Source organism: Abramis brama (genome assembly GCF_963993115.1).
Source record: "Abramis brama genome assembly, chromosome: 18".
Taxonomy (NCBI): domain Eukaryota; kingdom Metazoa; phylum Chordata; class Actinopteri; order Cypriniformes; family Leuciscidae; genus Abramis; species Abramis brama.
This window is the reverse complement of record NC_139980.1, coordinates 31500280-31522550: the sequence shown is the minus strand read 5'-3', so window position 1 is coordinate 31522550 and position 22271 is coordinate 31500280. Positions and strand designations below refer to the sequence as shown.

The following is a 22271-nucleotide window of genomic DNA, read 5'->3' as shown; positions in this document are numbered from 1 at the left end:
ATCAAATGCTGAGCTTATTAAATAATAAATCAAACTCTCAATATGGCTTGCCAAATGATAAATCAAATGCTCAAATGCAATTTTATTTCCTCATGCGGGAAAGCATGAACTGTATCAAAAATCGAATTAAAATTCATTTTCATTTTAATTCTGTTAGGAAAAAACTTCCATATGAATGAATGAATGAATGAATGCTATTTTATTATTGATGAGCTTTAGGCAAGGCAAGGCAAGTTTATTTATATAGCACATTTCATGCATGGTCATTCAAAGTGCTTTACACAGAAAGGAATTAAAATAATCACAAAATAAAAGCGATATAAAAGGGAATTAAAAGGGATATAAAACACTTTAAAACTTTAACTTTGGCAGATCACACATGCCATTGTGTTTTGACCTGGTTTTAGCTCATTCTGATCTTATGGTAAATAATTTTAGCACCTGTATAAACTGGAAGGTAATAAACATTTACTGTTCAAACCTCAGATATATTCATTTATCGATAAATTAAATAAACTGAGGCATTAAATGATGAGTGACACAGTATATTTCCTGCAGTATTTTATTGAAGATCGAAACAGATGGATTTTCCTTCAAAGAAGAATCACCTGAGAATCTGAACAACTGCTCTTTCACTGAAAGAAAATCAGAAGAAAAAAATACCAAAAACTCCCTCTTAAGAACTAATAACTGAAAATTATTTTCAATAAAAGGGAAAAAAACAAAAAAAAACATAGTTATATCATCAGCATCATGCTACATATATAGCATATATTTAAACTGAGTCTGTCTCATAAACTAACTATCTAAATCTTTAAACCTCATTGAAACCATAATAAAATGGAAGAAACCCAAGCAGGGTTATGATTATTAATTCATAAGAAAATATAACAGCATATCTTTCTTAATTTAACACATAAAGTGCTGGTTAAAAACATATGAAGGCAGGAATATCAGAATACGGCTGTGATATGACCGCAGAAGAACGTTTCAATAATCAGACAGATAAAATATTACTAAGTAGGCTACATTAACAAAAAGCTACCATGTAAGAGTTCAATGATATCCATTCAAAAATAAAGAAATGTAACATATCCTATATTCTCTCCTTTGCTATTTTTTAATTTCTCAGAGAATAAAAGAGTCAATCTCACAGAAACTGTTCAAGAAACGTGTTTTTGGACCATTAACCTTATAGTAAATAAAAAGGTGGCTAATTGTCACAAAATGCTATATATATAGCCTACTGTATATATATAATTTTTACTTTATTTTGTGAAAAAAAATAAAATAAAAAATTGGAGTGAAATTTGACCTGGACATTTCAAATTGTGTGAAATTGTAACATTATTCAGTTTCATTCATATATTAACACGTTTTTCAACACAAAGCTTGTGATCACAAACAAAACTGAAAAGGTACATTTAAAAAAAGTTTAGTACAATATACTATAAATCACAAATGACATTTTTTTGAAAGAAAGTGCATTTTTTTCTAAGGTCCAGACCAACATATGAATTTTGCGAGTGATTTTCATATGTTTGCACTGATTTCAGTAGCCTATGTTCAGTTTTGGTTATTAGCCTGTGTCTGTTGTATCTGTGTTTCTGCCTCCTGTGCCGTTTACGCGAACGTCCACACGTGATGTCGTGAGTAGATCCGTGCCGCTGTTCAGCGAGTGGTGTTGGCAGTGCTCGCTATCTGCCCGTCCACCAGAGGGAGCTGTTCTCTCCAGAAGGTGAACTGGCTGAAGGTGTCACTGCAGGGGAAGTCACACGAACTACTGCGCCTCAGGAGCGGGAAGACGTGATCCACCACCTCGCCCAGACGCACGTACCTGCACAGGTAAACCACAGCTGACACACTCATTCATATCACACACACACACAGTCAGTACAGTGCTAACTGAGGGAGTAGCTAATGAAAGCATTAACACACCTGGCTTTGTCAGTAGTGTGACTACTGTAGTTTAGCTTCATAACAACGTAGTTTTTCCAGAAATAGTAGTGGTGTTGTGTGTGCTACAGTGTTGATTTTAGTCGCAGTGTATTGTGCGCACAGACCAGCAAACTGAGGTAATAATCAAACATCTCATCTTAAGCGCTCTCTCTCATATCAAGCATTGATTAATTTTAGTGAATTGGTTTGTTTGGATGCTTTATTTACTGTAAATGACCCACTTCAAATAACATTTCACTGAATTATTTTATGCCAAATATATATTTTATTTATATTTGCATCATTTCCTAAATTTTTGTGGACAGGATTTTATGCTGCGTTCACGCCATGTCGTAATTACTGTAATTTCACGATGACAACACGTGACGTTTTACTCTGCGCTGTTATGCGTTTATATGACAACACTATCAACGCCTAAACCAATCTGCAGAGGTCAGGTGGTACAAGTAGGAGGTTTCGGAAAATTCCCAGCTTACAAGTTGTAATTACGATCTCTACGAGGACATGAACACTTTTTACAAGTTGAAACATCGTAATTACGGTAACTTTACATAATTTCACCAGTATTCCGCCAAAATAAAAGCTAGAGGATTTGAAATGTTGTAAGCGCAAGGGTTTAAGCATTTGAAAGTAAAGAATTTAAGACATAAACTTTAGTATTGTAACTTGTAGTGTAAAATAAAGTTATTGTTATAATATAAATTTTTACTTTGCAGTACAACTTGCAACAGTTTTTTATAATATATAATTGTTTTAATAACTACTACTAATAATTTAATTTAAATATTTTTTTAAAATAAAACAAAAAAAATATAAAAAAAGATTAAATATTTTATGCTTACTTGAATGCCATGTGACCATTATCAGCATGTCATGTGACCATCATCAAAGAACCGTGAATATCCAAATGTGTCGTTAAATTGAAAATTAACTTAAAATCTCAGGGGTACTTCAAGTAAATATTTCCCTCCCCAGTGAGATAGTTTACTACTTTTTGATAGTAGCTTCTAGTATAGATAACTCTCTCTCTCTCTTTTTTTTTTTTTTTTTTTTTAAAAAAAGTAGCTTGTCTTATGAGTATCTCATATCTTGACCCAACAGTTTTAAAGGAGCTTCCCCAGCACTGGTCAGTAGTGTGCACTCACGATGAGATGTTGGTCTTGGCATGTTCCTGGATCAGTTCTCCTTTAGGATTGACAGTGAAGATTCTGTTTAAGGGAACCCCCACCTCCTTATAGGAAAACACGTCCTACAGACACATTACAAAACACAGATCACAAAACTACACATGGCACAGATCACCTTTATTAGGTATGCAAACTATTTTGACTGATAAGTTAGCTAATAATTATGTTTATTATGGCTGATATGATGACCAATGAACCAATTTATGCATTCTCATCGTCTCTCGTGTTCACTCACGGTGTCTCTGTTCCCGAACGCTGCGTAGAAGGGCTCTGTGTTTGGGAGGAACAGATTCTTAATATCTGTCAAGCACGCCACCTTGAACTTCTCCGGCCTCTTCTCGATCACCTCCCTGAAAAGCAGAGAGAGAGAGTGTGTGTATGTGCATGTGTTTTTGTTGAGAGGAACATTTCAGACACCCTGAAGTGTCGCTTTAATTTGTTATGCAGAGGTCCTTTATTTGGGTTTGGGTGTCAGACCAGCATAAATATAATCAATACTGTATGTCCATGCAGAGCAAATCCATACAATCTCAAAGTAAATCAATGTATTGCAGGTTCTCTTGCTTAAACTATTAAAAAACATTTTGGTTAATTGACATTAAGCTGAAATAAAATATAATATAAATATTATTTGAAAAATGAAAATTATAAATGTTTCCTTGGCAATAAACTAAAATAAGTTTAAGTTGAAACAAACATTATGAACTGGAAATTAATAAAAAATAAAACTAACTAAAACTAAAACTGAAATAAAAATAAATTATAGTTAAATAGCAATATAAAAAAATAAAAATAAAAACAAATCAAATGACTACAGGACATAACAAAATGACTAAAAATTAAACTAAAATGAACATGAAAAAAATATCTAAAAATAAAAGCTAATTCAAAATAAAATTTTAATAAAACTAAAATAACACATGGTAACTCCTGTATAAGCTTCTTCAATTTATACATGCATTGAAACTAGTTTATGTACAATTATATCTATTCATATACATGATTGATATTGAATTTTGCTGATATAATTATAATGTGTTTATAGAAAGGCATTAAAAAAAGATTATTGTGCCAATACTAGTAAAATATATATGTTGAATGTGTTAAATGCAAGATGCGGTGTATTGTGTAAACAAAATACTGATAATATCCAGGAAAAAAAATATTCTATGCATAAAGTGTTACTTTTGGTTATAAATATGCCCAAAATACACTGGGACCCTTATTTTGAAATGTATATGCTTTACTACTTCCAGCTGCTCATTCAAAAAGATGAGGGAGATGCTGGCTGCGGCCGAAAGATAAAAATGCTGCCTTCAAATCCAAAGCACGTCCGAATCCAATGTAAGTGTCACTTCCTGTCTCCTGAGATACCTTCATAACATCGAGCATAGATGTATCCCTCGCTGCCTTTGATATCCCACAATCCTGTGCGTTCCATTCTGTGACAGTTAAGATGAAAAATAAAGATGGCGTCTGAAAGTTGCGGTTGTTGGTCAGTTTGTGTAAATGTACGTTTTTGACCAACGTTTTACTATTGTAGTAATTAAATATGTACTTAGTTTTCACGAAAGCTCTCTCTATTTTGCTGTAGATCGTTAAACCGTTACTCTGCCTCAGAAGTTATTATCGTGAGGTTACGTCGTGCGTAAACGCTGCCTACAAAGTCATTGCCTGATAAGGCAGCGAGGCAACAAATCAGCTACCAAAGTTCAGACGCAGCCGAAATATGCACTCTTACAAACATCTACAACATATTACAAAATAAAAACCATAAATTAAACATTGTCATAATTCATCAACAGTAGATCATTAGCAAAGAATGAACTGTAGTCATTGATTGCGCACTGCACTGAAGCCAGAACAGTGCCGTGTGACAGTGACTTTGAACAATGCTGCGCTACCATTTATTTAATTAAATCATTGCCTTTTGAAGTTTAATAATCATATTAGGCCATGTCGTGATTCCTGTTTTTCTATCCCCAAAATTTAAAAATGATATTTAAGACATTTTTTTTATACCATTTAAGATATTTAAGACTGTTTATGACCTTAAATTTGATCAAACTGAATTTAAGACATTTTAAGACTTCTAAGACCGCGGGAACCCTGTAAATAAACAATTTTAGTTTTAAAGCGGTTGTTGAATATGATTTCACTTTTCTAACTTTAGTTAGTGTGTAATGTTGCTGTTTGAGCATAAACAACATCTGCAAAGTTACAACACTCAAAGTTCAAAGCAAAGGGAGATATTTGCTTTTAAAGAAATCGATTTTTAAGGACTACAACAAACGGCTGGTAGAGACTACACGACATTCCTCCCGGGTTAGTGACATCACCAACCCTAGAATTTACATAAACCCCGCCCCCGGAACACGATTTATAGATTATCAAGACAGAATATGCTAATCAATGACTAGAAGATAACTACACATCAGCTACATAAATTCATCAACTAACCATTCAGACCATGTTGTCACTTCTTCTTGAGTCTCTCCATCATTGACTCCGTTGACATCATCTGACTCCAGTTTGAACATAAAAGGCTAAATGTTTTTGAAATGTTCAGTGCATGTCTGTGTGAGGTAAAATGACACAAGCTCTTGAAGCTCCGCCCCCTGTGCCGGGAGCAGCAGCTCATTTGCATTTAAAGGAACAGACACAAAAACGGTGCGTTTTTGCTCACCCTCAAAAAGTGACAACTTTAACATGCTTTATAAAAATATCTGTGTGGTATTTTGAGCTAAAACTTCACATACACACTCTGGGGACATCAAAGACATATCTTGTGAAAAGGGCATTATACCACCCCTTTAAGTCTTTTATTTTTAATTGAACACATGAAGATGGAATAAGCTTAATGTAAAAGCAAAATAACTCAATGAGATGTCTTCAGATATATAGTTAATAAGGCAGTGTGTGTGAGTGTGTGTAATCACCTGTGCAGTGCTGAAAACAGGCTGCTGGGACTCAGTAAAACGGGTCCCTGTGGTAACATGGTTCCTCTCTCATTGACCCAGTGCAGGTAACCCCGTGTCATGTTAGCCATACCGATCGCCCTCGCTGAGCAATACAGAAACTTATACCCATTCCTGTAAAACATACATAAGTATTTCAATCTTCATCCTGATGATATAGCCGAGAATCAGAGGAACAGGTGTGGTCTCTTACTGGCTGACGTTATGATACAGACGTGCGATGCCCTGATGGGTCCAGTCTTTACCCAGTGTGGGCAAAATATGCCCCAACTTATCTGACCTATGAAAGAAGAACATTAACGTAAAGCAATTTGATGTATTATTGTGTAAGATTTCGATTATGTTCATGATTATGCACCTGGTGATTGTGCCATCGATGTCTGAGATGATGATTTTATCATCCCAGTTCCACAGGTAGATGGTTCCCTCACAGCGGCATGTGCCCTGATACTGAGTCGTCACGCTGAACACCACGTCATTAAGACCGTCCTTTAGCTGCAGACTGACCTACAGCAGACACACACACTCTGTCACCATCAGTGTTGGGGTGTGAGTGTGTGCAATTCACCATCTTCTAAACTGCCCTGTTCTCGTATGTAGAAAAGTCTGATTCATTCTACTGAATTGGTTCATTCGAATGAGTCACTGATTCAAATTCCAAGTCTTCTGTTTTATAGCAAAATACTGCTGTTTATTACTGTTCTTGACTGTTTTGGATTTAATCGTTTTTTAGTAGTAAAATTTACCAAAAGATAATTCTAAATTCATTTTCATCCTAAACACTCATTTTGAGCTTGTAAAAATCTTATTAAATTATAAAATAAATAATCATATGATTATTTCTTTCACCTGAAGTCCACATAATGGGCCCTATCTTGCACCCAGCGCAATTGACTTTGTACGCTGACGCATGTATCATTCCTATTTTGCACCCGCGCAAAGCGCGCTTTTCCCTCCACAGAAGCACGTCGCTAAACTAGGGAATGAACTTGCGCTCCCTGGGCGGTTCAGCGCAAAAAAGGAGGCGTGTTCCGGCGCAAACGTTCCTTCATGCTATTTTGCAGGTTTAGAAAACAATTGCGCCACTAACCAGGAAAAAATAGTTTAAAGTCAGTGGCGCGTTGCGCATGTTATTCATATACTATTTTAAGGGCGCATGCTTGGCCATAATCAATGTAGCGTGTGCACAACGCGCATACACTTTGATTCTCTCATCTTCACAGAAGCAGCAGTTTTCATTTTTGCAAATCATACATTATTATGATAGATAGATAGATAGATAGATAGATAGATAGATAGATAGATAGATAGACAATTTATTATAAAAGCATACATCTAGCTTACACATTTACCCAAATTATCATACGCCTTTTTAACCGAAGTTAATTTGGGTGTGTTTCTCCATCCCCAACGTCCCTGACGAGAGCGTTGCTCTCCTTGGCTGTGAACCGCTCCTGGCGCGCGCCTGGCAAATCCGCCGTTATAATAGGAATCCGCTTTAGAACAAAGCGCGTCTGCTCTTAAAGGGAATGTGAGATGACGCTCTGATTGGTTTATTTCACGTTACGCCCAAACCACACCTATGAATAATGAAGCTACTTCAGACCAACCCATTTTAGATTTGCGCCTGGCGCAAGAGTCATTTATCCCGCTGGGAAAATAGCAACAGCGCCAAGACCCGCCCACAAAGTTACTTGCGCTTTGCGCTTTGACACTTGCGTTTCAGATCGTTAAAATAGGGCCCCATATAATGTTAGTTTGTTTCTTAAAGGGATAGTTCACCTAAAAATAAAAATTATCTCATCATTTAACTCACACTCATGCCATCCCCGATGTATACGACTTTCTTTCTTCCAATTTTTAGGAAAATAATCAGTATAATGCTAGTGAAGGGGTGCTGTTCGGTAGACGCTTGAAAAACCACACACAGCAATCATGACTAATCCATACGACCCCAGTGGATGAAATGATAGGTGTGTGTAAGAAAAATACTTATATTTTTAACTTGTTTAACTATAAATCACGCTTCTTCTCTTGCAAACTTCACAACACACTTATGTCACGCATCACAACGCACCCCTTGTGATCGTATGACAATAATAGACCATATTAAAAAGTGATGGATTACCCTCACAATCACTGTGTGTGGTTTTTCAAGCATCATCTGAGCAGCACCCATTCACTTGTATTATTATGAACTCACAGAGACTGATTATAGTTTGAAAGTAAATTATGAGAGATTTTTCTTTTTTTGGTGAACTATCCCTTTAATTAAATTCAATAATCTTACGAGTTGTTCTGAAGAAAGGCGGAGAGTTTTCTGATAGGACACGCCCCCTCCAGCAGGGACGGCGTCTGTGTGAACGGGTACAGGGGTTTGTTTGGCAGATAAGTGATCTTCATCGCTGGAAGAGGACTCGTCTTTCCGTCTGTCAACAAACACTTGGTTAAACGTATGAATAATTACAGACTGCAATATAATTTCAGATGAAATGGTATGATGAATCCATCAGATCTGAACCTGTTCTTGATGGTCTCGTCTCCTGCAGCACAGGCTGAACCGCTTGAGACTGAATCCTGCAAACACAAAGACATGAAAAAGTCACAAAACTGGACAATCAGTTTCAGTATCTCAACAACCAGTGCATCATTTGAAACAAAGCCCGTGGATGTGTGTACAAATCTGACTGAGTACCGGTTTGGCACTGTTTGTTCTTCCTCGCCATGAAAACCACCATCTTCCTCGGTTTCTGGGCATCTTCTCCTTCATGAGTCTCTCTACGGTGGCCTGTGAGGGACATGCACACAAGCGTAATGCTAAATAACTGAAAAACTCAAAATAAACCCTCAGAAACTGAAGGCACAAAGACTCAAACACATGCTGGACTCTCATGCAGGGAAGATGGTTGATAAAAACTAGTGCAACGAACTGAGGAACTAAAGAAATTAAGCAGGTGACAGAAAACAGACTCCAGCCCAGAACACACATGACTGAGCCCTGCAAACTAAAACACACACACACACACAGGGAGGTGATACACAGGACAAGAGAACAGATGGTAAAACTTGATTACAGCGTCATTGCGAGTCATCTTACAAATGTGATTGTCAAACTACAACCGTCATTTGCAGTTGCGATATACTATTCAAAAGTTTGGGGTTGGTACGATTTTTTAATGTTTTTGAAAGAAGTCTCTTATCCTCGCCAGTGCTGCATTTATTTGATCAAAAAAATACTGTAAAAACATCACATGATCCTTTAGAAATCATTCTAATTTGTTGATTTGCTGCTCAAGAAACATTTCTTATTATTATCAACATTGAAAACTTGTGCTGCTTAATATTTTTATCTTTTATTTTATTTTTATATGCGTTATCGGACAATACTAGATATTTAATAGTGCATGCTCATTTCCCATATTTTTAATACTTGGAACATATCAAAATAATTTTAAAAATCATGCCATGGCTTTTAAATGTTCTTTTTTTATAAAAATCTCAGAGTGAATATCCATTTTCATTTTATTTATTTTTTAACTTATTGCATTAAAATAATCAGTTTATCTGTATCGTCCATAATTTTATATGTGATTAAATAATTTATATAAGTGATACCAGTATTAACTAAATATTTATTTCAATACAAAAACAGTCATAAAATGCGGCACAGGGACTTCTGGGAGAACTATTGAGTGAGTCAAATTAATCAGTGAATCAATTGTTTGAATAAGTTCACTGAAATAAAACATCTGAATTAATTGATTTGCTAAAATGAATCGGACTTCCAAATGTTACTGGAGAAAGAGAGACTGTAGATAGTGTGTGTGTGTGTGTGTGTGTGTGTGTGTGTGTACCTTAGGTAATGGTTTCTGGAAGGCTTGCATAGCCAGCATAATAGGAGCCGCAGTGCTCCAGTTATAATACCTGCAAAAATAGCAGCTGTTATTTCAGTCCAAGACAAATGAGGTGAGAATCGATTACAGTAATGTGAACCTCACTTAGAGCCGATCTTCACCACCAGATTAGGGTCATCAATGATGGATGGATTATCAGCAAACTGCTGAAAAGACACAGACTTCTGCTGGAAATGCTCTGAATGAGAGAGAGAGAGGACAGGAAATCAATAGGAATGCATAAATATGTATTAGTTTGAGTGAATGTAAGATTAAGGCCAGACAGATACTCTACACACGTACGCAAATGCAGTCCTGAATGCTTAATGAATGCATTTCAAGCAAGTAGTCCTGACTCCTGTTGTACATACGTAATGTGCAGTGCTGTTTGTGAGCGAGTCTGTGCACCTTTAGTGATCTCTCTGTTTTCTGTGAGGCCTCCACAGAGAGAGATGGCCATTGTGGGAAGGTCGTAACTGTCCACTCCGCTGTCTGCTCCTGAGCTGCACATAGACTGAGGAGACACGGTCACACTGCGGACACCATTCTCACCCAAACGCTCTGAACCACTGAGAAAACACAAAAACAAGCAATACAATGTTCCATTGTTGATATAAGCAGTCTTAGTCATTCTAGCATACAAATATTTGATAAAGCCGACTCTATCATATTCTATCACTCTCTCAATCATCATTGTGTTGCACTGCATTATGTTTTGCCCAGCTACAATAAAAACAGAACTTTGATCATAAAACTAAGCATATAAATATCATCTTACTAAGACATTATTACGAGATATAGAGTAACAGCTGATATTTATATACAACTCTATACAGTTATAAAGATATCACTGAATTACATTACAAGCTATCCAAATTTCATTTTCATTCATTTTACTTTTTGGCCATAAAAATATGCGCCAAGTTTTTTCTCAGATTGGGCCTGTGAATAAAACTTTCCTCCTTGAGTATGAGCTCCATATTCTAATTACATCATACTATGTGAGCTATAAAAGCATCAAATATGATACTCAAAACTTACATTTTTGATACAAAATTATGATAGAAAAAAATAACTTTTTAAAAATATTTTGTCTAAAGGTTCCAAACTGTTCCATTTAAAAAATATTTTTTCTAACTATTATTTCATATGTCAGGCTTTACAGGGTTAATAAAGCTTTATAGAGAAGTGAAATTAGGATGCCGCACCTTTTAGGGAAGTAAAGTGCCGCCACCTCCGGCTCCAAATCCTTTATATCATCCAAATACACGCCATCAGAACCCAGATGGCGACTTTTCTTATCTGCATGAGTACACACAAAACACCATAAATTAAGTAATACACAAAAACTGAATTTTTAACCCCAAAATTATGCAGTAAATAACCTTTTCTTTTAGTCTTATTTTGTGGGCGGGGTCCAGTATTTGCTCCTCCCTCCTCAACCTCAGACATCACGCAAGCTGCTGGTGTCACATCCCGCTTTTCAAACTCTTTCGCTCTGTTTGATTGGCCATCAGCATGTAATGTCCTGTTGCTGTCATGATGATGGACAGCAGTTTCAGGGATGACTCTGAAATGTGTGTTGTCAGAGACTGGGATTGACAGTGGGCACGCAGGCAGGACGTTTGGTTTCGCAGACAGAAACGATGGCTGTAAATACATTTTTATTATGAGGTAAGTATGAGTTTAATAAATGAGGGGTCTTTCGAATCACATTGACGTTATAGTTGCTGTTAGTTGGGTTAATGTGTCAGTGAGTTGGATTTTAGGATAATTCTGACCTTGGCAGCTTGTGGTAACTCCCCCCAGGACCACAACATGTCCGAATCCTCCTGCTGACCTTTACAAAGCAGTTCAGAGTCACTCTTAGGGGTGCAGGGACGAGACACATTAGGACTGGAGAGAAAAAGGACATAATAAGAAAAAATATATTCCTTTACTGCACAAACTGGAGTTTTACATTCATTTTACATACATGCAAAACTCATCAATACTATGCAAATAAAGATTAAAAAAAGAGAACACTGACAGTGTTATATTTTTTATAATTGTGAATAAGGGTGTGTGAGCGAGTCTCTGTGTTCCTTTATATTTATATCTTTATATTAGAAATCATTCTAATATACTGATTTGCAGCTCAAGAAACATTTGTGATTATTATTAATGCTGAAAACAGTTGTGCTGCATAATTTTTTGTGGAAACTGTGATACATTTTTTCAGGATTCTTTGATGAATAGAAAGTTCAAAAACATTTATTTTGAATAGAAATCTTTTTTAAATTATTATACTATTATTAACTATTATAAATGTCACTTTTAATCAATTTAATGCATCTTTTCTAAAAAAAAAAGTATAATCATTTCTTTAAAAATAAAAATCGTACAGACCCCAAACTTTTGAATGTTTATAGTGCATATATTTTTTATATATGATGCCTGAAAGATCTGTTTTTTAATTGAATCGATTTTTTTTTTTTTTTAATCTGCCAATATTATAAATATATATTTTTAGCACTAATAATTTCACTGTTAAATGTAATCTTGAACAAAACTCACATTTTTCATACTGTACATTATAATGCCTAAATTAACTTGAGGGATTTAAAACTCAATTTTAGTGTGTGTGTGTGTGTGTGTGTGTGTGTGTGTGTGTGTGTGTGTGTGTGTGTGTGTGTGTGTGTGTGTGTTGGGCTCTACCTGTGAACAGGAGTCCACTCTCCATCTGAGTGAGCATAAGTTGTGTTTTGCTTGTTTCCAGTGGATGAACTGGAATTCGGCAGGTCTCTACACACATAGAAACATACATAAGATAACAGTGTTGGTGTTCATACTACTTCATTTTGAGATTTATGTATTCGGTCGAAAAAGGCTTAAAAGATCAGCCGACCTGTTCTGACCGGGCTGCTCGCTGTCACTGATGTCGATGTTGAACAGTTCCTCCTCTGAGAACTCCACACTCTCCTCCTTCTTCACATCCTCCAACCTGCACTTCCTTCTCCTCTTCCTCCTCTTCTTCATCATTCCATTCTCAGTGCAGGAGCCCATCAGAAAACCCCCGTCGGAAGGAATGGGAGATGTGGCCAGGTAAGAAGGAATCACTCCCTGTAGGGAATCGTCAGAAAAGAAAGTTAATCTGAGATCTGATCAAACAAGCGTGGTACTGTAAACTCAGCTGGGAGCAATCAACAGACACCAATAATACGTTTGTTTTGGCTCTGAAAGAGGTCACATAATATTGTTAAATGTAAAGTGTGTAATAATCAGAAGTATTAGATGAGAACTATAGAGATGAAATGATGAAAATAAGACTGTGGGCAAAAAAAACAGGATGTTCCCACAGCTGATCTCAGAACCACAAATTCTGATTCTCAAAAACAAGCGTCACATTTACAGTGGTCTTACCACACTTCCTATATTTACTTCCTGTATTTCTTTCGATATGATCCCATTCGGAACACTAATCTGTTCCAAAACACTATTCTATTCTACAATAATGCTTCGTTCTAAAATCATTGTACTGTTCTAGAACTGTTCTGTTACTTTTTAGAATTTTCCTTCTAAAGTATTCTAAATTCTAAAAGTGTTCCTTTTCTGTTCTAGAATCACTGCTCCAAAATGCACTTCAGTTCTAGAAAGCTGGATTAAGATCTCCGGCACACACTATGAATAGAAGTGAATGAGCACAAAGTCTAGTGTGACCGGGGCTGAGTTTCCCGATAACGTTGTCTCTTAGCGCGCTACGAAGACTCTTAAGGTATAACTTAACTAAAGGTATACCATTACTAGGCGTGTTCCCCGAACTATACCTTAGAAAGCTGTTTAAGATATACCTTCTTACGTGCGACGTTACCCGGTGCTGTCCGTGGCGATGGTGCTGAATTGGTCGATATTGATGCCTCGAGAATCAATAAATCTCTTGTCCAGGCGCTGTTTCACTGCTTTATGCTAGGAAGTGGTGTTCTTTATAAAAGAAGCACTTCAGAAATAGTTGAAATTACATTTATTAGGACTATTGGACATTATAAAAAATAATCCAAACTATAATAGCCTATAATAGCCTAGCCTACATATTTTAAAATTGTAACATATATTGCTGCCACAATAACCATTTCAAAAATTTTACGTGCTTTCTTCTCTTTCCCATTTTTGTTCGCTGAGGCGGAGCTGCGATGAAATACTGTTCTTGGAAATACTTTCCAGCATTTCAGTAATAAAAGTTTACATCTTACGTACGGTGCTCGGCAGTGACCAAAAAGGATTTAAACAGTGAATTTTGAATCTTTTCTTGTAAACTCAGGGATGTGGATTCAGACGGCAATTAAACTACCACACGACCTGTTTGTCAAAAAACAATTTGGCCAGGGATTTTTACGTGGGTTGGGTGAGAAAAAACACTGACATTATGGATTCGGACGGCAATAAAATCACTTACCCCTGTAAATGTTTAAAATATCGTACGAGCCCATGATAAACAATTAGCGTCCGAATAGGACTTAACTGGCAGTATGCTTTCACTGGCCTTTGAAAGCGCTCCGCAGACGGCGCCGTCTTTTAGAACAACTATTCGCTGTATCGCTGCCATAGTTTGAGCAAACTCCCACCACAATCATTCCCTTTAAATAGACTATTAAGCCTTTAATGGTTCGGCAGCTGATGTACCTTTGGATAATATAATTAAAAATCTAACAACAATCCGTATAATGACAATTTTATTATTTGCATGAAAACACTTGAATTAGCCTAATTGAACACTGTCTGGGTATATTAAAACTTCAGAATAATAGACCTGCAATAGTGATAAGGTAAAGCTAAGAGTTGTCCAGACCAACCTTCCGAACGTATGACTTACAGAAGGTATACTTAACTAAGAATGTTTCGGGAAACACATATTAACGATAAGGTACAGCTTAAGGTGTAACTTAAGAACGACGTAGCGTTAAGAAGGTTTCGGGAAATCCAGCCCAAAGCTGTAAAAAGGAAACAAGCATGAATATTGGTGAGCAAAAGGTGAGTGTTTGCATGTTTCTCTTTTGTTCTGCACCTGATTGTCTTTCGTCTCAACAAAAAACGCTTCTCCATTCTCGCCTAACTTCATGTGCAAATCCACAGGTTCCCCATTGATCTCAATGTCCACCTGATTGACAGAAAGAGAGAAGATCAGCCATTATGGACCAACCAGATATCATAGGGAGGTCAGACAACATATTGTTATCTCAAGTGTACACTCACCACTTTCTCTCGTGATCTCAGGACACCCATCTTTCCAAAGCGCACGTGAAATGGAGAGCAGATCAGAGCTCCATCCGGCTGTCGGACAACGATGACATCGATGCAGCCGGACAGTGTGGCGGGATTCAGACCCCTGTAGAGTTCCTTCACCTGCACGAACACCTGGCCTGCCAACTGACCCACGTAATTCATGGTCTGAGTCTACATGGAGAAAGGAGGAGAAATGTCATCAATGGAACAAACTCTTTGAAGTGTGCAATTTTCTTATATTAAAGTACTTTCAGAATTACATTGAAGAAGAGAACAGAATGTCATAGACATTTAAGGTGGACGTTTTTGCCATGAACCAGTATGCAACCACCCAAAACATCCTAGCAATCACATAGCAATGCTCTAAAGGCACATGGGCGGTTTTGAAACACTGCTTTGTGAATCTTTGAAACCTTTGCAAATCATCTTTTTCTGAACCAGTGATTCAGAGCGCCTGTCAAACTGCCAAAGTGATGCGATTTCAGTAAATGAGGCTTCGTTACGTCATTTGAGATGTTTTCGAAATTCCAATGATCTCTGTGAACCCATTAACTATAGGGTTCAAGTCTATATCAAGGTTGGGCAACTCTGGCCGTCGAAATCCACTTTCCTGCAGAGTTTCAATCAAGGTTGAATCTCACCTGCCTGTAGCTTTCTAGTAATAGTGAAGAACTTAATTAGCTTGTTCGGGTGTGTTTGCTAAAGGACAGTGGATCCGGAGGGCCAGAGTTGCCCAGCCCTAGTCTATATGATTTTTACCTGATCTCGAATCAAATTTATACATTTGTAGACATGTAATGACACATTTGTATAGTAAAAAGGAAGAATTGTAGTTAATAGTCTCTTATTGGTCTGAATAACCAAACCCTATATATAAAACAAACAAAACAAGCCCTAATTTAATCAAATAATACATATTATAAATACACTTTATATTTAATGGTATTAGATAATTTGTTAATTGCATTTAATAGATTACACCTAATAAAACATTTGGAATTGGTTTGTAAAAGGTGTCTTTATGCATGTTTTGGCAATGCATTTACACTTTTCTGAATTCTAGAAAAATGTGTGTCTGCTCAATTGTGCTCATTCCTTATATCTATGAAAAAATGTCAGTCAAGATTCAGGCCCCATCTACGTTATCATCAGTTATAAAAAATTATGGAGTACCTCAAGGGTCTGTTTTAGGCCCTCTGCTATTTTCAATATACATGCAGCCCCTTGGTAATATTATTAGAAAATATAGAATTAGTTCCACCATTTCTGATGCAGAAAAGCTCATGAATTCATGACCTCTAGACTAGATTGCTATAATGCATCACTAGCTGGCTGTCCTGCATCCACAATGAACAATCTACAGTTAGTCCAAAATGCAGCTGCTAGAGTTCTTACCAGGTCAAGAAAATTGTGATCATATAACCCCAATTTTATCATCTCTACACTGATTACCCATTAAGTTCTGTATCAATTATAAAGTCTTGCTACTGACCTATAAGGCCCTGAACGGGCTAGCTCCGATCTTCTATCGCCTTACAATCCATCACTCTCTTTAAAATCACAAAACTCTGGTCTTTTGGTAGTACCAATCACTTCCTGATAATGTTCGGGGCTCAGACTCACTCTCCCAGTTTAAATCTAGATTAAAGACACATCTTTTTAGCCAAACATTCACATATGCATCTCATGGCAACAGCAACGCTATTTTCCGTTTATTTTTCTTTTCTCTGTACAAAAAAATGTACATTTAATTGAATTAATGAACAACGTCAAATTCTGAAACATTTAATTTCTCTGTACATCCCGTCGATTTGTCAGTCAAACAAAGTGACTTTTGACACAAACACGTCTTTTTTTGGAATTGCTATCCAGTTGTTTTTCCATTCTGGTCAATCTGAAACCCTCACTAGCAGTTATTGATTTTCTTTCAGGATCTCTGGTGAAGCTCTTGAGAGTTTATCACTGTACAAGCAGGAATTATGTCACCAGTTACTTTCGTACTTGATCAAACACACATGATGCTTTTATCAAAGACTCTCTGGACAATATGAATATGTTTCAACGATATGAAACGTTTAGTCCTCAGCTGATCACAAAGGTCATTGATCTGATCATAACATACATACACACTTACAGACACTAATAATGAACATATGTCTGTCAAACGCCACAGGAGGATCAGATGTCAGAATATGTTCTGTATGTAGACACACAGTCTCAGTGTGATTATCGCTGCTGTACTTCTCCTGGTTTCATATTCCTCCATAAGTGAATAATGTCAGCCCCAGACATGCCAGCTGAGTTAAAAGAACAGATTATTCCGGAAATATACAGAGAAGAAGAGGACCTTAAAGCCATCAGTTTCTCACTGAAGCAATTTAGAAGTGAACCGTTTGAGCCCAAAGCTGAGAATTCACCACATTACTCAAAATTATCCTTCACATGCGAAAAGGACAGACTCAGAGGACAGAGAGGGAGACAGAGAGAGAGAGAGAGAGAGAGAGAGAGAGAGAGAGAGAGAGAGAGAGAGAGAGAGAGAGAGTATGATCTGTCTTATAATCTCCTCAGCAGCACAGAACAGTTATTTATATTCAATAATTTCATATTACTGAATTATACTTTAACAGTGTAAAGTCCAGGTTCAGAAAGTAAAAGTCCTCCTTAGTATTTTGTTCCAATCACCTGGATTTGCTAATTAGCACAGTTTTTCAGTCAGGAGATGAATACATTCATGGGTGGAATAAACATATGGCAGGACTTTTACTTTCTGACCCCTGGACTTTACACCTCTGTATTTTAATAATAATTATAAGTTTTATCTATAAAACGCCTTTCCCAAGCTCAAGGTCGCTGTACAAGAAGATAACAAAAACACAGCATCAAGCATTATAGTAATATTATAACGCTATTTTATAATTATAATATAAAATTATGATTTTATTATTTATTTATAGGCTACTTGTTTATTATTTAATTCATATATATTATAGAATAATTTCTTTAAATGTTATTCAATTATATTGTAGCTTGTTATCATATATTGTAGAAGATATGAGCCATCAGTACAGTAATAAATGTGATAAAATATCAGCTCTGAATTTAAGTGTAAAGGAGAATAATGACTCATCAACAGCTGTCATTATATCACTTATGTAATCAGATTGAATCCGAAAACAATGTTTACAGACATCACTTAAGAATGTCAACATCACAATTTCAGTTTAATAAAACATCCCAAAACATCAATAACTTGATGTAGGGTGGCATATTACACACATAAACATAATGAATTAGACGACAGTATGTATAAAGTCTCTCTCACCTCCAGTAAAGCTCCGTTCAGCTCATCGTGTTTACAGAAGAGTGAAGGACAAACACAGTATCATTCATGCGTTCATATTCTCTCTGTAATTTCATTTTCATATTCCGTGTGTTAGCGGATCGATGTGAGTGACGTCACATAGGCTTAAAAAAAAAAAAACCCTGCTGAGAAAAGACGCCGATCAGCCAATCGGTGAAAATGACTTCTCGTCAGATTAATTTTATATTCATTCACGCTCGGACGTCGCCTCCCACGTTTCACATGACAATAGACCGCATTTAGTAAAGGAATATTTTGAATTATCCGGCTGTTAGAAGAAACTGAAAGAGAGCCGATAAGTTGTGGGCGGGCGCTGATAGTTTGTTTTATTTTGGGCTCTTGCAGGTACCGCTTTGAGTGACAGCTGTGAGGTGATCCTTCTGACCAATCAGCGCTCAGCATTCATGACGCATAGTGGCTGCTGTGAGGTGATGACATTGACCAATCAGCGCGCCGTTCTCTTTTCTCCGAGTAGCTGCTGTAAGGTGATCCTCTTGTCCAATCAGTGAGCAGCTTTCACTGACATTCGATGTCTGCTGTTTTTAGCACTTTGCATGTCGAAAGATTGACCTAAATGCAAGTTAAAATAAACTAATAAACTAAAACAGTAATAAAATGTGTACTTTCTACAATAATGAAAAGGGGTTTTAAAGAAAATTTAGGCTTGTAAACTATGTATTTTATGTAGCCTAAATGTAAAGACATTTGTAGCTAGATTTTATGAAAACATAATAGGCCTTTGTCTTTGTATTTTGCTATAGGCAAATTATACATTCATAAACTATCTATCTGTCTGTACATGTCAAATGTTTGGAGCTTGAAGGCTTTTGAGCTCTTCCTTTTCCAGTAAATACATTTCTGCAAAAAATAAATAAATGGGAGTCAGTCAAACACGCCAGAAATGTGATAATATGATTTAACAGGTGACAGTTAAAGTCATATTTTGTTGTCTTAACAAATACAAGTGCATAATGTATGTTACAAGGCCAGACTGTTTCTAAACATTATACAGTTGTATTTGTGAGTGGAAAGACTAACCATAAAAAAGAGTCAATTTCTGTGCATCAGACAGACCACATTAGTAGATATGCATGTAACAGACTCTTTCAGTGCTGTGAGAACAGCAGACAGACAGAGAGAAAAAAAGGAAACGAGAGACTGGTTTTGAGTCACACTCACGTGTTATTGCTCTACCAACCACAGTCTGATGGGTAAAACAGCCCAGTTGAGTTGAGTTTTGGCTCTGTTTACTCATGCGTCTTTTCAATCTGTCTACTTTGTTACTTTGCTTATTCAGTGGGTCTCAGCTGGTTTTCATCTTTTATATTTGACGAGTGCCAAAATTGTCTTTAGAATTATCAAAAACTCACATTTATTTAAAACACCTTGAAGTGTATATAGCGCCAACAACCTGCAACATGCTTTACGTGACTATAGGCAGAATAGGAAAAAAAATGACAATTTTGTAAATGCATTAACAACAGCAGTTATGGCTTATATCATTCTTGTAATCAGGTCATTTTTTAATTCAATCAAACCTCTAAACTACCGATCACTTTATAGAGACATTAATCAATTCTGCTCACTCTGATTCTCATTGCCCAAAATGCCAACACCGACTATATAGATTTTTTCTATATACAGTATGTCAGATCATTAATATGCCAGTGAATAGTTTGGACACACCTGATGTTAATATAAATTTTGTTCCTAATCTTATGCTTAATTTATTTATTTACACAAATATAATCACAGTAATAGCCATCACTGAATTGACTTCAGCTGAACAATGACACTGTTTTCTTTTAGAGTTGCAAATTAACTCTTTTTGTGTCATTGAATTATTTTCCTGTTAATACTGTGAAGCTGCTTTGAAACAGTCTGTATTGTTTTGTTTGTACTTGACAAAACTTTTTTAATGCAATTGTTGGAGTAGAGATTGGAGGAAAAACATCAAGTGTAACATACGCTCAAAGTGTGGCGACTTCGGAAGAAGCTATATGATCCTGAGAGTGACATTTTTGACATTATTTGTTTGACATTATTAATTATATTATTTACTTTAAACATTCCCACAGTCATAGAAAACCTGGAAATAACTGAATTTGTTTTCATTTCCATGCCTGAAAAAAATACATTAATAAATAATAAAAAATCATGGAAATTAATAATATTTTGGAAATTAATAATATTTTGGAAATTAATAATATTTTGTTTGTGTTAATTTAGTTCTGATGACTTTACTATTAGGTGTGTCCAGACTTTGAACTGGTGCTATAGACACGCTGCCAAACACACACACACACACACACACACACACACACACACACACACACACACACGTCTGGTTCACTATCTTTGTGGGGACTCTCCATAGACTTAATGGTTTTTATACTGTACAAACTGTATATTCTATCTCTTTACACTAACCCTACCCCTAAACCTACCCATCACACACAACTTTCTGCATTTTTACATTTTCAAAAAAATATAATTTAGTATGTTTATTAACCCATTTCCCTCATGGGGACCGCTGGCTGGTCCCCACAATGGAGGTGATCTCAGGTTTTACTATCCTTGTGGGGACATTTGGTTCCCACAATGTAATATAAATCAAACGCACACACACACACACACACACACACACACACACACACACACACACACAAAACAAAACAAAGCCAGCAGGTTACCCAGGACCAGCTGGAGTCAATGGCTTCTTCTCTGCTCCTGAATTCCTGGTTACCTCCAGTTTCATTCTCATCCTCCTCATCCTCTCTCTGCATGGCAAGCGCAGTGATCACAGATCTCCCCAGAACCAGTTTAAATCTGATGCAGACTTGTAAATATGCAAATCTTGCAAAAGAAATCAGTAAAAAAGTTACAAATAATTGCAGATGACCTGTTTGATCAGACCAGTTCTGCGTTTCAGCTTGTTCATGGATGGCAGAGACAGAATGTTTCTATATTTACCTGCTACACTGCTGTAAACTGTGTGTTTGCGGTAATGTGAGAGGGTCAAGTTCATGTGAGACCCTCACAGTCCAAACACACACACGCACAAATTAAAATGACACATTCAAATCAGCACAAAATTAATATTCAAAGAAAATAAACTGATAAGGAAAAATAAAGACAGAATTAAAAAGACAAGCGAAAATAAACTTAAATAAAGGGAACATGGGTTTTTGTGTTTATAAGTGTAAAAATATTTAGGAAAAAGCTCTAGATTCTGAAGATTCCATTTCAGTTTGTTTGTTTGTTTGTTTAAAAAAAATATTGTAGATATTAAGCTCAATCAGATAATAGATAAGTTACAGGGAAGTAAAATATCCTGGGTCGAATAAAAAAGACTTTCAAATCAGCAAACTGTTGAATATTGAAATTGATATTGAATATTGCTAATGTAAATAATAAACCAAATAATGAAAAACAATAAAAATGTATAATATAAAAAATTATATCTCTTTAGTTTACATTAGTGTTATTTATTTGTCTTAAAATGTTATCATTCAATTATATTGTAACTTTCATATACAATGCATATTCAACAGTGAAAAAAAAAAAAAAAATGGATTGGAAAACGACAAGGGGAAAATGTGTGTGTGTGTGTGTGTGTGTGTGTAGGCACAAG

The 22271-nt window shown here is 36.1% G+C and overlaps 1 protein-coding gene and 1 long non-coding RNA gene across 2 annotated transcripts; one reads left to right on the top strand and one right to left on the bottom strand.

The window, feature by feature from the left end:
• Positions 1 to 546: 546 nt before the first annotated feature.
• Positions 547 to 21564, bottom strand: lpin1b (lipin 1b). Its single transcript, XM_084091853.1, has 20 exons — positions 21331 to 21564; positions 15247 to 15447; positions 15059 to 15151; positions 12905 to 13119; positions 12715 to 12801; positions 11799 to 11913; positions 11403 to 11667; positions 11226 to 11319; positions 10426 to 10586; positions 10123 to 10216; positions 9979 to 10048; positions 8820 to 8912; positions 8646 to 8701; positions 8415 to 8553; positions 6483 to 6631; positions 6318 to 6404; positions 6086 to 6238; positions 3382 to 3496; positions 3105 to 3208; positions 547 to 1837 (listed from the first exon to the last, which is right to left on the bottom strand). The coding sequence occupies exons 1-20, from the start codon at positions 21421 to 21423 to the stop codon at positions 1672 to 1674; spliced, it is 2550 nt and encodes an 849-aa protein (XP_083947979.1). The 5' UTR covers positions 21424 to 21564; the 3' UTR covers positions 547 to 1671.
• On the top strand, positions 12969 to 15262 carry LOC311068963. The gene is made up of 3 exons (XR_014603449.1): positions 12969 to 13101; positions 13618 to 15024; positions 15127 to 15262. It is a non-coding gene; the product is annotated as an uncharacterized lncRNA (long non-coding RNA).
• Positions 21565 to 22271: the final 707 nt, after the last annotated feature.